Raw genomic sequence first — 20,611 nt, 5'->3', positions numbered from 1 at the left:
CTCATCCTAGCCGAGTTGGTTAGGATGTGTTCATGTTATCTAGAGCGTTGGTGACTCCAACTGTGCTGTTGGCAATAATTTAATTACACTTTTTTTTGCCAACGTTTACTGACACCGGCCATATTCAACGGGTGTTGAGCGTTTGTAAAATTCATCTGTTATTCTGTGCTCTGGTACACTCAGAGGAGAGTGCTCTGATATCAGAGTAGATAGCCAGAATAAACAATGACTATACTACTTAGCTAAGAATGATGTGAATAACCAAGTCAATAATGTTGGGTAGATAGATAGCATATAGTTAATATACTGCCTGGCAAGTTCGATGTATTTGTAGCCAACTAATGTTCGGTAACTAGCTAACATACCAGTACTGCTGTAATGCTATGCGGTTTGTAAGGATAGCGTGGCTAACAAATTGTCAGCCAACATATAACTTATTTGAAAAGCCATGACTTTATTACATTGATCAACATTTTAACATTTGTCATCATTAGTTAAAGCAATGCATTTGTATCTGCTCTCGTCCAGTCTTCGGCTGCATATTTTCCACCATTCTCTTCAAATCTGAAAACGTTGTGAAGCCATGCACATTTTCTGAAGAATTGCATTATGGGGCCCTAAAAGCAAGGAAATAGTGTTCACTGCTTGTATACTTTGTATTTTGGCGAATTTAGTACGACATCTGGGAACTTTTGGCATAATAACATCCAAACTATGACCAATAAGCATACTACATACTCAATTTATGTCACAAAAACTATAGTTAGTGTGGTTAGTATGAATAATCGAACACAGCTAAGGTCATCAATATCACTGTCACATTTCACTAAGAAAACAGAATCTCTGCTTCTGTTAGGAAACAAACATATTCATAACAAAAATATTTAATTCTCTGTAATTCCCTTTTCAATGTGGCCCACCGGCCAAGTACTTTCCATTACAAACACACACCAGAATCAAAAAACTGTAAAAAAAACAACGCAGGCTGTTGTGAACATCACTACTTTTGATTAACAGATCCTTTTGATTAACAGATGCGATGAGGCACAGCAAATCTCTAAGTAAGAAGTCAGTTGTGCTCCTTTTCCAGTATCCCTTTGTCATCCTGTGCTGTCCCTGTTGTGACCCCGCCCATGGCTGTGTCCCAAATGCCCCCCCGATTCAGTACACTACTTTTGAGCATAGGGAACTGGTCAAAGGTAGTGCACTATTTAGGAAATAGGGTGCCATTTGGGATGTAACCCTTGTTCTCGGTGTCCCCAGAGCCCCTCGCTCAGCGCTGTCCGGCATCTCGGATGCGACAGGCCACCGCCGTGATGAGAGCTGCCCCCTTTCCACTTCCATCCTCTGATTGGAGGAAAGTGACCTCGCACTGAGGCGCCAGGTCCCTGACCGTCTCATGCATGATGCTGGAGAAGCTGTGAAGAGGAGAGAGATCAGAAGCAGGTTAGAATGTTCTTACTGAGAATAGAAAATGGACCAGAATCGTCAGGGTATGAAGGGGAAGTGAGTTCATATGGCAAGGGACAAGAGAATGAGGGAAACTCATAGGCAGATGTACATGCAGGCACTGTAAAAAGGTGCTGTTAAAAGGTATGAGGCTAGAATTATACATTTATATCATGTTACATCCTTAATCTTAAATGGATTAAATTATGTATATCAACATATACACACAATGACAAAGCAAAAACAGGTTATACATTTTAGCAAAATGTTCAACTGAAATATCACATTTACATAAGTATTCAGACCCTTTTACTCAGTACTTTGTTGAATCACCTTTGACAGTGATTACAGCCTTGACTCTTCTTGGGTATGATGCTACAAGCTTGGCACACCTGTATTTGGGGAGTTTCTCCCATTCTTCTCTGAAGATCCTCTAAAGCACTGTCAGGTTGGATGGGGAGCGTCGCTGCACAGCTATTTTCAGGTCTCTACAGAGATATTTGATCGGGTTCAAGTCTGTGCTCTGGCTGGACTTGAACCCGATCAAACAAGGACATTGAGACTTGTCCCGAAGCCACTCATATGTTGTATTGGTTGTGTGCTTAGGGTCGTCGTCCTGTTGGAAGGTGAACCTTCGCTAAAAAGTTTGAGGTCCTGAGCGCGTTATCAAGGATCTCTGTATTTTGCTCCATTCATCTTTCCCTCGATCCTGACTAGTCTCCCAGTCCCTGCCACTGAAAAACATGCCCACAGCATGATGCTGCCACCCCCATGTTTCACCGTAGGGATGGTGCCAGGTTTCCTCCAGACGTGATGCTTGGCATTCAGGCCAAAGAGTTCAATCATGGTTTCATCAGACCAGAGAATCTTGTTTCTCATGGTCTGAGTCCATTAGGTGCCTTTTGGCAAACTCCAAGGGGGCTGTCATATGCCTTTTTACTGAGGCGTGGCTTCCATCTGGCCACTCTACCATAAAGGCCTGATTGGTGGAGTGCTGCAGAGATGGGAGAACCTTCCAGGACAACCATCTCCACAGAGGAACTACGGAGCTCTGTCAGAGTGACCATCGGGTTCTTGGTCAAATACCGGTTTTCGCTTTGTCATTATGTGGTATTGTGTGTAGATTGATGAGGTTATTTTGTATTTAAATCAATTTTAAAACAAGGCTGTAAAGTAACAAAATGTGGAAAAAGTCACAGGGTCCATATATATATATATTCTATCTGTATCTCACACCAATTAAACTCAAATTCTTATAATTATTGAAAGCAGATTAGGTTTGTAAATGCATAAAGAAACCATGCGTAACATTTTAATGAACTTGATTGATGTTTGCATTTTACCTACGTAACCACGGAAACAGAGCCTCGGAGAAAAACTTATGTTAGAGTTTCTCAATGTTTATCCTTTTTGCACCCACTAATTTTATTCATAGATTCAGTAAGATAAAGGGAAAAGTAAGAGCAAAGTAAAGGTTATAAACTGAAACTACCAGCTGCCTGCAGTTAAATGTGCAATTAACGTCTGAGCCCGTATTTAAAAAATGTACGAAAAACAGTGCTGATCTAGGAGTAGAGTACACCCAAGTCCATATGTTTTTCATTGTCATCGAAAAGGCAAAATCCTAAATCAGCACTCGTACTCTGGGATGATTCATGAATGCAGCCCCTGGAGTATAGCTTTAACCGGACTCTCTTTTTGTGATAATACTATCAAATAACCACTCACTGTGGATGTAGTTTGTAGAGCGTTCCATCGACACCCACTGTGATTTTGAGCTCGGAGAGGTTGCGGTTCTGCCGGATCTTATCGACCACAGCGGCCAGGCCGGCACCACAGAGTTGGGCAGCGCGACGAGCCACCACGCTGCACACCTCCTTCACCAGGATACTGTCGTCACACGTAGAACTGGTCAGACCCAGGTGCTGCAGGATGGAGCGCACCTGCCTCAGGGCCAGACGGTCACTGACAAGGGGGGTGAGAGACAGGCAGGCACAGACAACAGTCAAATCATTTTTGTGAACATGGAGTGCACACAACATTGTTCTCCATCATACGCTCAACATTTTGGTGTCTAGGAGGGACGTAGTATTGAAATCCAATAGCTTTGATACCCTGAAAGGGGGACGCACACGTTGCTCCCACCATGGCTGTTAACCTTTTTAGTGACACTTTTCTAAATCTTCCTTTGGCTCATCAGACATCAACACTAGATAGTGACTGAAAGCATAATTGCCACAAACATTCCCAGACAAGCAAACTCTGACACTGACTCACCTCTCAATCTGGGAGAGGAACTTGGTTTCAAAGATGCCTCTTGTTTTGAGCCTCTCAGAGAGTTTTCCTCGGAACAGAAGTCCCTTTGCAGTGAACTCCAGCAGTATGTTCCTCACTATCTCCCCAAGGTACATCCCACTGATCATCTTCTCATACCTGACAGAGAGACCGAGAGAGACTTGAATCCTGAGGCTTACTGCTACACAGTTTTGTTGACAGAATCCCACTGTGGAAAAACACACTTCAGGTTTTATGGATGAAAGCGTTATTGCACTGGAGCGTGTAGTTGTCCCAGCTAGGGTCGCAAAGCTACTGGTAAATTACAAAAAATGACCGCAATTTTATGCTATTTCGGGAATTAACATAAAATATTTGTTGGTATTTTATACTTTAATACTTTAATAACTATTTTGTTATATATACACACAAACACATTACCAGTCAAAAGTTTGGACACACCTAGCGGTTTTCTTTATTTTTTACAATTTTCTACATTGTGTGAAGACATCAAAACTATGAAATAACATGTGGAATCATGTAGTAACCAGAAAGGTGTGAAATCAAAAGATATACAAAGCTGTCATCAAGGCTACTTTGAAGAATCTAAAATAAACTCGCCCCAAAAAAAGAAACGTCCTCACTGTCAACGTTTATTTTCAGCAAACTTAACTAACATGTGAAAATATAAGATTCAACAACTGGGACAAACTGAAAGAGTTCCACAGACATTCTTCCATTTCTGTTAGTCAAATGTGTCCCTGAACAAGGGGGGGGGGGGGGCAAAATCAAAAGTCAGTATCTGGTGTGGCCACAAGACACATTAAGTACTACAGTGCATCTCCTCCTCATGGACTATACCAGATCTGACATTTCTTGCTGTGAGATGTTACCCCACTCTTCCACCAAGGCACCTGCAAGTTTCCGGACATTTCTGGGGGGAATGGCCCTAGCCTTCACCCTCCGATCCAACAGGTCCGGGCTCTTCGCTGGCCATGGCAGAACACTGACATCCCTGTCTTGCAGGAAATTACGCACAGAACGAGCAGTATGGCTGGTGGCATTGTCATGCTGGAGGGTCATGTCAGGATGAGCCTGCAGGAAGGGTACCACGAGGGAGGAGGATTTCTTCCCTGTAGCACACAGAGTTGAGATTGCCTGCAATGACAAAAGCTCAATCTGATGATGCTGTAACACACCGCCCCAGACCATGACGGATCCTCCACCTACAAATCGATTCCGCTTCAGAGTACAGGCCTCGGTGTAACGCTCATTCCTTCGACGATAAACGCAAATCTGAACATCACCCCCGATGAGACAAAACCACAACTCCTCAGGGAAGAGCACATTTTGCCAGTCCTGTCTGGTCCAGCGACGGAGGGTTTGTGCCCATAGGCAACATTGTTGCCGGTGATGTCTGGTGAGGACCTGCCTTACAACAAGGCCTACAAGCCCTCAGTCCAGTCTATTGCAGACGGTCTGCGCACCGATGGAGGGATTGAACGTTCCTATTGCATCTCGGGCAGTTGTTGCCATCCTGTACCTGTCCCGCAGGTGTGATGTTTGAATCTACCGATCCTGTGCATGTGTTGTTACACGTGGTCTGCCACTGCAAGGACGATAAGCTGTCCGTCCTTTCTCCCTGTAGCGCGGTCTTAGGCGTCTCACAGTACGGACATTACAATGTATTGCCCTGGCCACATTTGCAGTCCTCATGCCTTCTTGCAGCATGCCTAAGGCACGTTCACACAGATGAGCAGAGACCCTGGGCATGTTTCTTTTGGTGTTTTTCCAGAGTCCGTAGAAAGGCCTCTTTAGTGTCCTAAGTTCTCAACTGTGACCTTAATTGCCTACCGGCTGTAGTGTAGTGTGCTGTTAGTGTCTTAATGACCATTCCACAGGGGAATGTTCATTAATTGTTTATGGTTCATTGAACAAGCATGGGAAACAATGTTTAAAACTTTACAATGAAGATCTGTGAAGTTATTCAAATTTTTACAAATTATCTTTGAAAGATAATCTCCTCTGTGGAGATGGGAGAACCTTCCAGAAGGACAACCATCTCTGCAGCACTCCACCAATCAGGCCTTTGTGGTAGAGTGGCCAGACGGAAGCAACTCCTCAGTGAAAAGCAAATGACAGACCGCTTGGAGTTTGCCAAAAGGCACCTAAAAGGACTCTGACCATGAGAAACAAGATTCTCTGATCTGATGAAACATCTTTGACTCTTTGGCCTGAACGCCAAGCGTTATGTCAGGAAGAAACCTGGCACCATCCCTACGGTGATGCATGGTGGTAGCAGCACCATGCTGTAGGGATGTATTCCCATGGCAAGGACTGGGAGACTAGTCAGGATCGGGGGAAAGATGAGCAGAGTAAAGTAGAGAGATCCTTGATGAAAACCTACTCCAGAGCGCTCAGACTGGGGTGAAGGTTCACCTTCCAACAGGACAACGACCGTAAGCAAACAGCCAAGACAATTCAGGAGTGGCTTCGGGACAGATCTCTGAATGTCCTTGAGTGGCCCAGCCAGAGCCCAGACTTGAACCCAATCTAACATCTCTGGAGAGACCTGAAAATAGCTGTGCAGTGCCCCATCCAACCTGACAGAGTTTGAGAGGATCTGCAGAGAATGGGAGAAACTCCACAAATACAGATGTGCCAAGCTTATAGCTTCATACCCAAGAAGATTTAAGGCTGTAATCACTGCCGAAGGTGCTTCAACAAAGTACTGAGTAAAGGGTCTGAATACTTATGTAAATGTGATAGATTTGCAAAAAATCTGAAGTTTCCAAACGCTCTGTACAAAAATGTATAACGCAACAATTTCAAAGATTTTACTGAGTTACAGTTCATATAAGGAAATCAGTCAAATGAAATAAATTCAGTAGGCCCTAATCTATGGATTTCACAAGACTGGGAATACAGATACCTTTAAAAAAAAGGTAGTGGTGTGGATCAGAAAACCAGTCTTTATCTGGTGTGATCACCATTGCCTCATGCAGAGTGACACATAACCTTTGCATAGTTCATCAGGCTGTTGATTGTGGTCTGTGGAATGTTGTCTCACTCTTCAATAGCTGTGTGAAGTTGCTTGATATTGGCAGGAACTCGAACACGCGGTACTACACTTTGATCCAGAGCATCCCAAACAAGCTCAATGGCAATGAGTAACATGTTTGGTGGGTATGCAGGCCATCGAAACAGACATTTTCAGCTTCCAGGAATTGTGTACAGATCCATGCAACACGGGGCCATGAATTATCATGCTGAAACATGAGGTGATGGCGACGGATGAATGGCATGACAATGGGCCTCAGGTTCTTGTCACAGTCGCTGTGCATTCAAATTGTCAAAGACAAAATGCCCGCAAGACGCAATACAAGTGGTCTGCGGCCAGTACTGCCAAATTCACTAAAACAACTTTGAAGTCTGCTTATGGTAGAGAAATTAACATTACATTCTCTGGCAAGAGCTCTGGTGGACATTTCTGCAGTCAGCATGCCAATTGCACGCTCCTTCAAGACTGTTGTGTTGTGAAAAAACTGCACATGGTCCCGGTGAAAGGTACACCTGAGTAATGATCATGCCGTTTAATCAGCTTCTTGATATGACACCTGGTCATGTGGATGGATTATCTTGGCAAAGGAGAAATGCTCACTAAAAGGGATGATAATTTGAGAGGAATAAGATTTTTGTGTGTATGGAATATTTCTGGAATCTTTCATTTCAATTCATGAAACATGGGACCAACACTTTACATGTTGCATTAATATTTTTTCAGTGTATTATTCATTTATTATCTCCGTCTAGTCGATAGCCTATATTTTCGAGAAAATAGCATGATAAATTAAAATTTAAAAAATCTAAAAACAATGTCTTTATTTTCTATTAACAACGCAACTCTTCCAACTATTTACTTTTTTCACAACTGCCACCAGTTTAACTCCAAAACATTAACAAATACATTGACCTAGCAAAGTAAATAAATGAAGGATATTTCATGCTAAATCCCTCATATTAAACACCCAATTGTATTCACTAAGTTGGTTTATATGTAGAATCATTTTTTACAGCTTAGTCACTGTTTTGTATTTAAAAAAATAAATAATCTAATTTAATATATTTCACATTGATAAAGCCACACAGAGGGCCAGAGATAATTACAGACACCTGTGATAATCTGAAGTACCCAAAATGGTCACTAGATGTTCTGTGTTAGATTACACAAATTCTGGTAGTTTACTGGTAAATTTAGAAAGTTTCCTTTAATATACCCTCCCTTTGCAAACCTAATCCCAGCCTCCAAAGATGCATAAATCAACTTTAACAAACAGTCCAATAAATCCACAGAAAGGAGATTTAATTTGTTTAGTTGAGCCTCCGTAAATCAGCACCCCAACTAAAGGTGTACTCTTTATTTTTCTTTCAACACAGTAAACAAACAGTAATAGGCTACCTCTGTTTGCCAGGGTTGGTGGCACAGTCGTCCACGGCTCTGTCGAATTCTGTGCTGAAGTCGTCCAGCTCCCCGTGGTCCCCAAAGGCCCCCCACTCCATGTTAACACACATCCTCCCCTCGTCCCCCTCCACCAGCTCCACATTCTGCATTTCCTCCATGTAGCAGGCATTGGTGCCAGTACCTGGAGAGAGGGGAAATGTGTGTGTGTGAGAGAAAAAGAGAGCAACAGACACTCAAAGAAAAAGGAAGGCAGTTATTGATTTCTTACAGACTGTGCTTTGATCCAGAAGGAACATACAGTAGGCTATTGGAGACTCACCTACGATGAGGCCCACCTCACACAGTGGATCTTCGTAGCCACAGGTCATCATGGTGCCCACAGTGTCATTAACCACGGCAACCACGTCCAGGTCAAACTCCTACAAAAACATCAACACATGGACTTATGGATCACCAAAATGGAACCCTTTTTCATAACCAAAGAATTTCAGATTGGTATACTATAATATCAAAGTTACGGTTGGTGTACTTTCATGGTATCACATTCAATTTTAAATGGATTTGATATCCTACAGGTACTGTAATGTGTAACAGCGTTTTGATTCTGGGCAGTGTAGGATTGTGACTAAGCCCAGTGGGTGGGTGTGACCTCTAACCTCTCTGCGGTGGATAGCATCCTTCAGTAGAGACACAACATCCTCTCCCTCGCAGCCGGTAGCTTTGAAACCCTTGGTCCACTTTAGCAAGATACCCTGAGGAGGAGGAGGAGGAGGAGGAAGGGGAATGGACATCACATTAGGAGGGCGAGGGATAGGCATCTTTACCTGGCCCTGAGCAGAGTGTTGGTTAGCCTATACTATGTCAGGACGCATCATAATTCCTATAATAACTACAACATAAAACTTCTTAACTGGGAATATTGAAGAACTGGGAATATTGAACCACCAGCTTTCATGTGTTCTGGGCAAGGAACTTAAACTAGTTTTTTTACATGGCACATATTGCACTTTTACTTTCTTCTGTGTTTTTGCATTGTTTAAACCAAATTGAGCATGTTTCATTATTTATTTGAGACTAAATAGATTTTATTAATGTATTATATTAAGTTAAAATAAAAAAGTGGTCATTGTTCATTCAGTATTGTTGTAATTATTACACACACACACACACACACACACACACACACACACACACACACACACACACACACACACACACACACACACACACACACACACACACACACACACACACACACACACACACACACACACACAGAGATATATATTTTTAAAGGCCGATTAAATCGGCATCGGCATCGGCTTTTATTGTGTCCTCCAATAAATCGGTATCAGAGTTGAAAAATCATAATTGGTCGACCTCACCTACAGACGCCTATACAATGTGTGAATAGACCATGTGATGCACTTCGTCCACTCCTGTCAGTACTTGTCCTTCCAAGCCTTGCCATTTGAATGAACAGGTGCAGACAGACCACCGACTGTTCTCAAGTGTTTTCAACGTTCTGTCTGCGAGAGGTTCAGCAGTGGTTCAAGCCATCCAAAAACAATGTTTAAAACGAGTTTTGCGTGTGCGTGTTTGCTTTGTTACCTGGTCCAGTTTATTCTGATGGCAGGGGAAGGAGAAGGTGAAGCCGAGGGGCAAGGAAGCTCCTTTCATACCCATGTACTCCAGGAAGTCAGCGATGCAGTGCACTATGTGGTCAAACAGCTGACAGAGAACAGACCGAGAGAGGAGTCAAATGACCAATGCAGTGGACTGGGACTGTGACATAACAGACATTGAGACGGACATTTCCGGTTTACCTCCTCTCCAGTGCCCTGCATAGCCTCCTGGGGGGATGGCGTAGATCTTGTTGTGCATCTCCACGCTGCGTCTCTTCCCGCCCCGCACGCGAACCAGCAGAACTCGGAAGTTGGTCCCACCCAGGTCAAGGGCCAAGAAGTCACCGTGCTCTGATAAGTTCAATGAGTCAGACAATAGGGAAGGTAGCTAAGCAAGAGCGATAACTTACATTTGTATTTATTTTTTTACATTTAGCAGCTTTTTATTTTTTATTTTTTTTTATGCCATTTAGCAGACGCTTTTATCCAAAGCGACTTACAGTCATGTGTGCATACATTCTACGTATGGGTGGTCCCGGGAATCGAACCCACTACCCTGGCGTTACAAGCGCCATGCTCTACCAACTGAGCTACAGAAGGACCGCAGCAGCTAGAGGGTTATGTGCCTTGTTTAATAACGGAAGTAGGTGTTCACATCCTGACAAACTTTTTTTGTCATCTCTGCATTTCCAACGGGGAACCCGCTGATTGCTGGCTGACCACCCACCCAAACACACCCACCCACACATGCTAGGCACAGGTGGACTGTTCCTAAGTGAATTTGGTGTATTGATTTGGTAAATTCTTAACTACATGTAACAGCTTAAGGTTTCCTACTCCTCATTCTCCTGCTATAGTCCTTCCAAGGACATCTGTCTATTTTCCAGGATGTTCAATCAAGGGCTTTCTGAAATTCTAAATCTGAAGTATTTTAAAGGTCCATGGTGGGTACCCTTCAATTAACATCTTATGGCTCCATCTCCTCCCAGTCACACACATTCCTCCCATCTCCCCCCCTCTGACGGAACTGCAATTGAGATTCTTCCGCAGATATCACCCCTTCTTGTACCTGTTCCGTCGGGTGTGGAGCGGACGTAGGTGGGCAGCATCTTGACGGTGGCTTGGTCATGACTCTCCTTGGCCAGGCCCCTATTAATCTCCTCTCCCATCCTCCTCTTCACCTCCAGAAGCTGCTCCCGGCTCAGACGCAGGGCGTCCAGAACACGCTGCCGCTCAGCATGCTGGGTAGCCAGCCGGTAGGCCACCGCCGTCACCATGGCCGCCCCCTTCCCGCTGCCGTCCTCTGAGCGCAGGAAACGCACGTCGCAGTCCGGCACCAAACGCCGTACCATCTTGTGGAGCCGCCGCGCAAACCTGGGCGAGGAGAGGCACAACTTTACTTTTAAGCTTATTAAAACGTTAAAAAGGTTTAATTAGCTATTAGTAAACTGTTGGTAAATTAATTACAATTTGTTCATGTTTCTTATTAGTGAATACATGTGTGTAAACTATTCCTTACTTGGTCTTGTAAATTTAATTGGCACTTGAGATTTAAGGTTAATTTCCATTGTAATTCCCCTTATCCGGTGTAATTTATACAGGACAAAAATATAAAAACGCAACATGCAACAATTTCAAAGACTTTACTGGAGTTACAGTTCATATTAGGAAATCAGTCAGTCAATTGAAATCATTTCATTAGGTCCTAATATATGGATTCCACATGACTGGTAATACAGATATGCAGCTGTTGGCCACAGATAACTTTATCAAAAAAGAAGAGCCACACAATAGGCCTCAGGATTTCATTACTGTATTTCTGAGCATTCAAATTGCCAACGATAAAATGCAATTGTGTTCGCTGTCTGTATCTTATGCCTGCACATACCATAACCCCTCACCACCATGGGGCACTCTGTTCACAACGTTGACATCAGCGAACTGCTCGCCCACATGAAGCCATACACGCTGTCTGTATCTTATGCCTGCACATACCATAACCCCTCACCACCATGGGGCACTCTGTTCACAACGTTGACATCAGCGAACTGCTCGCCCACACAACGCCATACACGCTGTCTGTATCTTATGCCTGCACATACCATAACCCCTCACCACCATGGGGCACTCTGTTCACAACGTTGACATCAGTGAACTGCTCGCCCACACAACGCCATACACGCTGTCTGTATCTTATGCCTGCACATACCATAACCCCTCACCACCATGGGGCACTCTGTTCACAACGTTGACATCAGCGAACTGCTCGCCCACATGAAGCCATACACGCTGTCTGTATCTTATGCCTGCACATACCATAACCCCTCACCACCATGGGGCACTCTGTTCACAACGTTGACATCAGCGAACTGCTCACCCACATGAAGCCATACACGCTGTCTGTGATTGTCACGCAGGTTGGACATAGTGTCACATTTTCCTAAAATTATGTTGGAGGTGGCTTATGGTAGAGAAATACATTCATGGGGTCTTCAAACGGGCGGTGGTTCGTGTGCAAAGTATATGATTACTGTGAGAGTAGTTTCTAAATGTACCAAAGTATTATCTCGTTCTCTCTCGTAACAAGCCGCAATATTGTGTCAGTCTGCTAGGGACCTGTTTCTAATGTATTAAGTGTGTATATTTATCCTGCGTTATCATTTAGTTAGCTAGTAAACAAATAATTAAACCAATTTGTGTATTACTGAATCATAAGGATGGGGTTTTGCAGATGCAGGAGGTTACGAGTGTTCAGAATGATGATATTATGATTAACGAGTTCAATGTTTATGGATATAATACATATAACCTTTAGAGTTTAATTCGGGAGATGGTTAAAGTTAAATAAACAAATAAAAATATACCGCTCATGATGCCCCTATTCCTAATGAGTGAATTGTTGCATGATTCATTTAAAAATAGGTAACAATTAAACATCTTTAGTTGATTAGATAAATAAGTCAGATTAATGAAAGTAAAGTCATAATAATAGTTTATTATAGGATTCCTATACTTCACAGCGAGTCATGGCTCTGGTGTGAAACTCAGAGTTGTGGGTTGAGTGTCAAATTGAGCCTGAATACATTTGAATGAAATGGGATATTGTGCAATTGCATTTAATTTTCGATGTGGTGAAAGGACTGGAGTAGTAGTGTATTTGAGCCTTGCACTGCTTGAGATCTACAGTGTCCACAAGGGATAGAGGATATGAGAGAAATGGTATCACTTGATTTGAAGGTCTTATTTTACATGGCGTAGAATCTTAAATTTGACCAGTTTCTCAGAGCAGGAAAATAACCCTGCAGAAACAGGAAATCTGAATTAGTGTATGAATTATATAATTAATATACATTTTTTGGAGGATGGATACATTTTTGTAAGGGCAAGTCAAGTCAAGTGGAAATTACAAAGCCTTTTTAAACGAATACACTAAAAGTATGCTGCAGGAAATTTCCTGAAACAACAGGGTGATCAAATTCAAATCCAACATCTTTATAGCAGGATGAACTGTAAGCCAACCAAATTCATGACTGGCATTTCAGTTCCACTGTAATTACACTGTGCAGTCTAGTTTAGTTCATTCTAATGCCTTAGAAGTAAGAGCACTTCTATACTTCAGTGAGTAGGAACCCCGAGTGGTGTGTCACAGAGAAGATGTAGATTACCTGAGTATCTAGTAAAATACGTTATGTGCCATTTCAAGTACAACACTTCACCTGTTCTATCCTGAATTGGCAGGAGCCACAATGACAATGTCATTGATCCCCACTCTGTTAGAGATAACCCCAGAGTACAGCATCACAAAGCTCACACACACACTTGGGCCAAAACACACAAAGACTGCTCCACTCACTGTGGGTGGTTCTTGTAGACAGAGCCGTCCACTCCTATGGTTGTCCTCAGCCTCTCCGCAGCCTTGTTGTCTCGGATCTGTCTCAAAACAGAGACTAGCGTGGCAGCACACAGGTGGGCGGCCCGTGTCGACACAACCTGACACACCCTCTGAGTGGCCACGCAGTCCTCCCCAGAGGGGTCCAGGCCCAGCCCCCTCAGCACCTTCTCCGCACTCACCAGACCCTCCTGGTCTCTGTCAGAAAGAGAGCACCACCGCAGTTACATACTGGCTTAAAAAGTATAACATTAGGTGTGGTACTTGCTCATCATTATCATCATCACACTCATTATCATCATATTCATCATTAGCAGCAGCATCATATTCATGATCATCAACCAATTTATATCAAGATACAAGACAGAGTCAATGAAAGAGCCATGCCATCTATTATTTTATACCTTGATTAAATAGGCCCAGTCTCACACATATTGTACACTCATACTACTGACTTGTCGTTTTCGATGGCGGAGACGAAGCTGGTCTGGAAGTGTCCTGTGGTGAGGAGGTCAGGAGTGGTGTGACCCTTGAACACCAGGTCCTCCTTGGCCATCTTTACCAGGATCAGACGCACCAGCTCCCCCATGTACATCCCACTGATCATTTTCTCAAACCTACACACGCACACACAGGCACGCAAATCCTGTCATGATTAAATGGTTAGTACAGGCGAGCACATCAGAGGTGGAGCTCGAATGATTGCTCTCTGTCTCATGGAAATAGTTTGTGTTTAGCTGTATATAGTCAGCTAACTAGTTGGTTGTTCAATCTTGTTTCTACCGATGTAATTCATACGGAAAACAGCCCAAGCTGTTTGCTATAGCTTGCTAATCTGTCTGGCCAGAAAAGTTGTTTGGTAGTAAATTTGGCCTGACTTGGTGTGTCAACTTCAGCTGTCACTTTCACTAGTTAGCCATGCAGACAACCAGCTAACTAGCTGCCAAAATGGAGATCAGAGTAATGTTGTTTATCTGTTAGGTGTAGGTTATGGTTTGTCATGTTTGCTAGGTACAGATATTCACTGTTATCCTAAAATTTGACACCTTAGCTGTCGTGTTAGGGTAGAAGCCCGCACAGTGGAGCTCATATGATATCGATTTGCAGTGATATTTGTTTGCAGAGCCTGCTAACAAGTTGCTTGTTTTGTCCTGTTTCTACAGATGCTATTCATTTGGAAACTGTCCCAGCTTTGTAACTTATTTAATCTGTAAACAGTTCTACCACATTCTTTGATTTCTTACCATCTATGAAAAGTAATCTGACCATGGGTCTTGACGCGTGAGTACCCTATATAGCCTTTATGGTTGTAATCTAACCCCGCTGATCATCCATGACCATATTAAGTGTGTATGCTTAGTGGGACCATCATTTGTTTTTCAACAGGACAACGACCCAACACAACTCCAGGCTGTGAGTGCTGCAGCAGATGACCTGGCCTCCACAATCACCCGACCTCAACCCAATTGAGAGGGTTTGGGATGAGTTGGACCGCAGAGTGAAGGAAAGCATGCTACAGACAGTGGAATCAGAGTTACCAGGACTATTACGGCAGCGAGAATCAGGTTTACCAAGACCAGGACTACTATGGTAACAGGAACTACGCTTACGATAGTTACCGTTACCAGGGTTACTGTTAAACATCTAAAGAGATCAGCAAATTCTGCAGGTGGTTTTATAAAGATTTATTATACAGGTTATATCTTACATTATCTTACAGCATTTGTATGCAAAGTTGGGAAATATTGTGCCTAAGTGTCAAACATCAAGCAACGTTTGTATGGAGTTTGTAAGTCGCTCTGGATAAGAGCGTCTGCTAAATGACTTAAATGTAAATGTAAAATCAGCCAACAAGTGCTCAGCATGTGGGAACTCCTTCAAGACGGTTGGAAAAGCATTCCAGTTGAAGCTGGTTGAGAGAATTGTAAAGCTGTCATCTGTATATATATTGATTTGTTTAACACTTTTTTTAGTTACTACGTGATTCCATAATGTGTTATTTCATATTGTTGATGTCTTCACTATTATTCTACAATGTATAAAATAGTCAAAATAAAGACAAACCCTTGAATGAGTAGGTGTCCAAACTTTTGACTGGTACTGTATGCACACCATGAACTGGGAAAATCTGGACGCTAAGGTTTTCATGAAATCATTTTGATTGACTGAAAGCGCTGTATGACATCATGATGATACTGTTTACTGTGAGATGGGATTGGGATGTGTGTAACAGTACCACATAAAATATTATGGAAAACCCTAACAGTTGATTATCAGGAAGAAAGTATGTGTATAGTTGAGGGGAAAAAAGAGAGGAAGGGAGAGCAAGACAAGTGTGAGAGTGACAGAAAGATATTCCTGACCACAATAGTCTCCTATTTGTTGCTGCCCCTCTCCTTCCTCCCCCAGTTACTCTAGGTTCATGACAGGAGTGAGGGAAGTGATTGGGAGAGACATGGCTCAGCACCAGGCAGGGAGGAGGAGTTGGAGATGATTGGAGGGATAGAGCGAGGATAAAGAGGGGAAGAGGAGTGTGAAGAGGGGAATGGAGGGAGAGGGGAAGAGGGGAATGGAGGGAGAGGGGAAGAGGAGTGTGAAGAGGGGAATGGAGGGAGAGGGGAAGAGGAGTGTGAAGAGGGGAATGGAGGGAGAGGGGAAGAGGAGTGTGAAGAGGGGAATGGAAGGAGAGGGGAAGAGGAGTGTGAAGAGGGGAATGAGGGAGAGGGGAAGAGGAGTGTGAAGAGGGGAATGCAGGAGAGGGGAAGAGGAGTGTGAAGAGGGGAATGCAGGAGAGGGGAAGAGGAGTGTGAAGAGGGGAATGCAGGGAGAGGGGAAGAGGAGTGTGAAGAGGGGAATGGAAGGAGAGGAGAAGAGGATTGTGAAGAGGGGAATGGAGGGAGAGGGGAGAGGAGAATGGAGGGAGAGGGGAAGAGGAGTGTGAAGATGGATAGGAGGTCAAAGTCAGGACTATTATCAAAATACTGCAAGAGAATTTCCCCAAACTACTTCACCCATGGCAAGACCTCTCAGTGGATGACAGTAGACTACTGTGGAAGCAGCATAGGCCCCCCAAAAAACAGTAAGTGGGGGGTAAAATATTGTGTCGCTGACTCCTGGACTGGCTACTGCCTAGCTTTCAGTGTGTACATAGGCCGGGGGGGATCAAGCAATTGAACTTGGCTTAGCCTGCATAGTTGTCATGGAGCGCATGAGGAGCTCTCTCGTCACAACACTATGTCTATGCTGATGACAACTTTTCAGCCATACCTCTGGTGAGATATCTTCTTGATGTCGACATACTTTTGTGGCACAGCAAGGCCCAATAGAAGGAATTGACCCAAGGCCATAATGAAGGCAAGCTCCATACAGGTCAGTCTAAAATGATCTGATTTTTCAACGCCATTACCGATTATTTTGGGGACCAAAAAAAGCCGATACCGATTCAAATCGAACGATTTTTACATATATTTGTAATAATGACAATTACAACAATACTGAATGAACAATACACCCTTTTCCTTTAACTTAATATAATACATAAATAAAATATATTTAGTCTCAAATAAATAATGAAACATGCTCAATTTGGTTTAAATAGTGCAAAAACGCAGTGTTGGAGAAGAAAAGTAAAAGTGCAATATGTGCCATGTAAAAAAGCAACGTTCTAAATTCCTTGCTCAGAACACATGAAAGCTGGTGGTTCAATATTCCCAGTTCTTCAATATTCCCAGTTATGAAGTTTTAGGTTGTAGTTATTATAGGAATTATGACATGTCGACTATTTAGCTCTAAACCATTTGTATTTCATATACCTTTGACTATTGGATATTCTAATAGGCACTATAGTATTGCCAGCCTAATCTCAGGAGTTGATAGGCGTGAACAACTCTGTAAATCAAGCATTGCTAAGAGCTAGCCCAAACAACTACCTCTTTCCCTACTGTATTTAATTTAGCTCCTTTTCACCCCATTATTTTTATTTCTACTTTGCACATTCTTCCACTGCAAATCTACCATTCCAGTGTTTTACTTGCAATATTGAATTTACTTTGCCACCATGGCCTTTTTTTGCCTTTACCTACCTTATCTCACCTCATTTGCTCACATCGTATATAGACTTGTTTCTACTGTATGTTTGTTTTACTCCATGTGTAACTCTGTAGTTGTATGTGTCGAACTGCTTTGCTTTATCTTGGCCAGGTCGCAATTGTAAATGAGAACTTGTTCTCAACTTGCCTACCTGGTTAAAGGGTGAAAAGGTGAAATAAATCAATTAAATAAAAGCTGCTGGCAAACGCAGTAAAGTTTGAATGCTTACGAGCCTGCTGCTGCCTACCACCGCTCAGTCAGACTGCTTTATGAAATATCAAATCATAGACTTAATTTATAATATAATAAAACGCAGAAATACGAGCCGTAGATCATTAATGTGGTCGAATCCGGAAACTATCATCTCGAAAACAAAACGTTTATTCTTTCAGTGAAATACGGAACCGTTCCGTATTTTATTGAACGGGTGGCAACCAAGTCTAAATATTGTTGTTACATTGCACAACCTTCAATGTCATAATTATGTAAAATTCTGGCAAATTAGTTCGCAAAGAGCCAGGCGGCCCAAACTGTTGCACATACTCTGACTCTGCGTGCAATGAATGCAAGAGAAGTGACAATTTCCCTAGTTAGTTCATGTTAGCAGTCAATATTTCTTTTAACTAAAGAATGCAGGTTAAAAAATAAACTTCTGTGATTTGTTTTTAAGAACGACATTGATGTTGATGGTTGGGTACATTCGTGTAACGATTGTGCTTTTGTTAAATCATCCCCCGTTTGGCGAAGTAGGTTGTGATTCGATGATAAATTAACCGGCACAGCACTGATTATATGCAACGCAGGACAAGCTAATTAAACTAGTAATATCATCAACCATGTGTAGTTAACTAATGATTACGTGTGAATAGATTTTTTCCCCTATACGTTTAATGCTAGCTAGCAACTTACCGTGGCTCCTTGCTGCAGGTGGTTAGCCTGCCACGCAGTTTCCTTGTGGAATGCAATGTAATCGGCCATAATCGGTGTCAAAAAATGCCGATTGGTGTGAAAACTTGAAATCGTCCATAATTAAAATCGTCCATGCAGATTAAGTCGGTCGACCTCCACAGGTTTGTGTTAACAAACCTCCAGACGGGCTTCGATGCCATACAACACTCCTTCCGTGGCCTCCAACGGCTCTTCAATGCATGAAAAACTAAATGCATGCTCTTCAAATGATCGCTGCCCGCACCTGCCCGCCCGTCTAGCATCACTACTCTGGACGGTTCTGACTTGTATATGTAGACAACTACAAATAACTAGGTGTCTGGTTAGACTGTAAACTCTCCTTCCAGACTCACATTAAACATCTCCAATCCAAAATAAAATCTAGAATCAGCTTCTTATTTCGCAACAAAGCCTCCTTCACTCATGCTGCCAAACATACCCTCGTAAAACTGACTATCCTACCGATCCTGGACTTCGGCGATGTCATTTACAAAATAGCCTCCAACACTCTACTCAGCAAATTGCATGTAGTCTACCACAGTGCCATCCGTTTTGTCACCAAAGCCCCATATACTACCCACCACTGCGACCTGCATGCTCTTGTTGGCTGGCCCTTGCTTCATATTAATTGCCAAACCCACAGGCGCCAGGTCATCTATAAGTCTTTGCTAGGTAAAGCCCCACCGTAGCTCACTGGTCACCATAGCAGCACCCACCCGTAGCACACACTCCAGCAAGTATATTTCACTGGTCATTCCCAAAGCCAACTCCTCCATTGGCCACCTTCCCTTCCAGTTCTCTGCTGCCAATTACTTTTTTTTATCACTGAAGCTGGAGTCATATCTTCCTCTCTAACTTTAAGCATCAGCTGTCAGAGCAGCTTACCGATCATTGCATCTGTAAACAGCCCATCCAAATACCTCATCACCATATTGTTATTTTTTTGTTGTTGCTCCTTTGCACCCCAGTATCTCTACTTGCACATTCATCTTCTGCACATCTATCACTCCAGTGTGTAATTGCTAAATTGTAATTATTTCACCACTATGGCCTATTTATTGCCTTACCTCCCTAATCTTACTACATTTGCATACACTGTATATATATTTTTCTATTGTGTTATTGACTGTACATTTGTTTATCCCATGTGTAACTGATGTTTGTGTCGCACTGCTTTGCTTTATCTTGGCCAGGTTGCAGTTGTAAAGAAGAACTTGTTCTCCAATGGCCTACCTCGTTAAATAAAAGGGTGAAATAAAAAATTAAAACATCAATCAGCTCAGGAGCTACTAGAATGTTGGATGGACAGGCAGGAAAATGGTGGAAGTATGTGTTGAGGGATGCTCAAAATTGCTATTATTAATGCTTACATTGTGTGGGGACCCTGCAAAGACCCCTTCCCAGAAACCGCAGGCACCTGTCCCTGAAGGCATTCAAAATGCAAATTGCACATTGGCTTTGTGATGGATACAGTGGCAGGAAGTGAAGAGCCAAGAGTGTGGCACCAGGGGGTGTGGACCGATTTGTAACTCATAATTTGAAAGCAGGACAAAATTATGAGAGGGTACAGGAAAGGGTGTGTGGTGTGCATCCGGAGTAGATGCAGGGCAAAGAGTGAGAAAGTGGGTTTTGAAATCATTTCTGAATAGTGTCCTCCGGTCAACGTTTTGATACCAGGGTCCAAAGAGTTAACCTGTTTGGGCTAGGGGGCAGCATTTTCACATTTGGATGAAAAACGTTCCCAGAGTAAACTGCCTGCTACTCAGTCCCAGTTGCTAATATATGCAAATTGTTAGTAGATTTGGATAGAAAACACTCTGAAGTTTCTAAAACTGTTTGAATGAGGTCTGAGTATAACAGAACTCATATGGCAGG

At 42.9% G+C, this 20,611-nt stretch overlaps 1 protein-coding gene across 1 annotated transcript in view; it reads right to left on the bottom strand.

Moving 5' to 3' along the window:
* Positions 1-434: 434 nt before the first annotated feature.
* The window catches only part of LOC124034167 (hexokinase-2-like), a 64,324-nt gene continuing 44,147 nt past the window's right edge, over positions 435-20,611 (bottom strand). The window contains 12 exon segments of the mRNA XM_046346970.1: positions 435-1,418; positions 3,178-3,414; positions 3,727-3,882; positions 8,183-8,366; positions 8,505-8,604; positions 8,842-8,937; positions 9,797-9,916; positions 10,012-10,044; positions 10,046-10,161; positions 10,880-11,184; positions 13,664-13,897; positions 14,155-14,316. Coding sequence (XP_046202926.1) covers positions 1,274-1,418; positions 3,178-3,414; positions 3,727-3,882; positions 8,183-8,366; positions 8,505-8,604; positions 8,842-8,937; positions 9,797-9,916; positions 10,012-10,044; positions 10,046-10,161; positions 10,880-11,184; positions 13,664-13,897; positions 14,155-14,316 — 1,888 coding nt within the window. The 3' untranslated portion in view covers positions 435-1,273.

The sequence above is a fragment of the Oncorhynchus gorbuscha genome, linkage group LG04 (assembly GCF_021184085.1).
Source record: "Oncorhynchus gorbuscha isolate QuinsamMale2020 ecotype Even-year linkage group LG04, OgorEven_v1.0, whole genome shotgun sequence".
Taxonomy (NCBI): domain Eukaryota; kingdom Metazoa; phylum Chordata; class Actinopteri; order Salmoniformes; family Salmonidae; genus Oncorhynchus; species Oncorhynchus gorbuscha.
The sequence above is the reverse complement of the archived record's forward strand: the minus strand, read 5'-3'. Positions and strand labels throughout refer to the sequence as shown.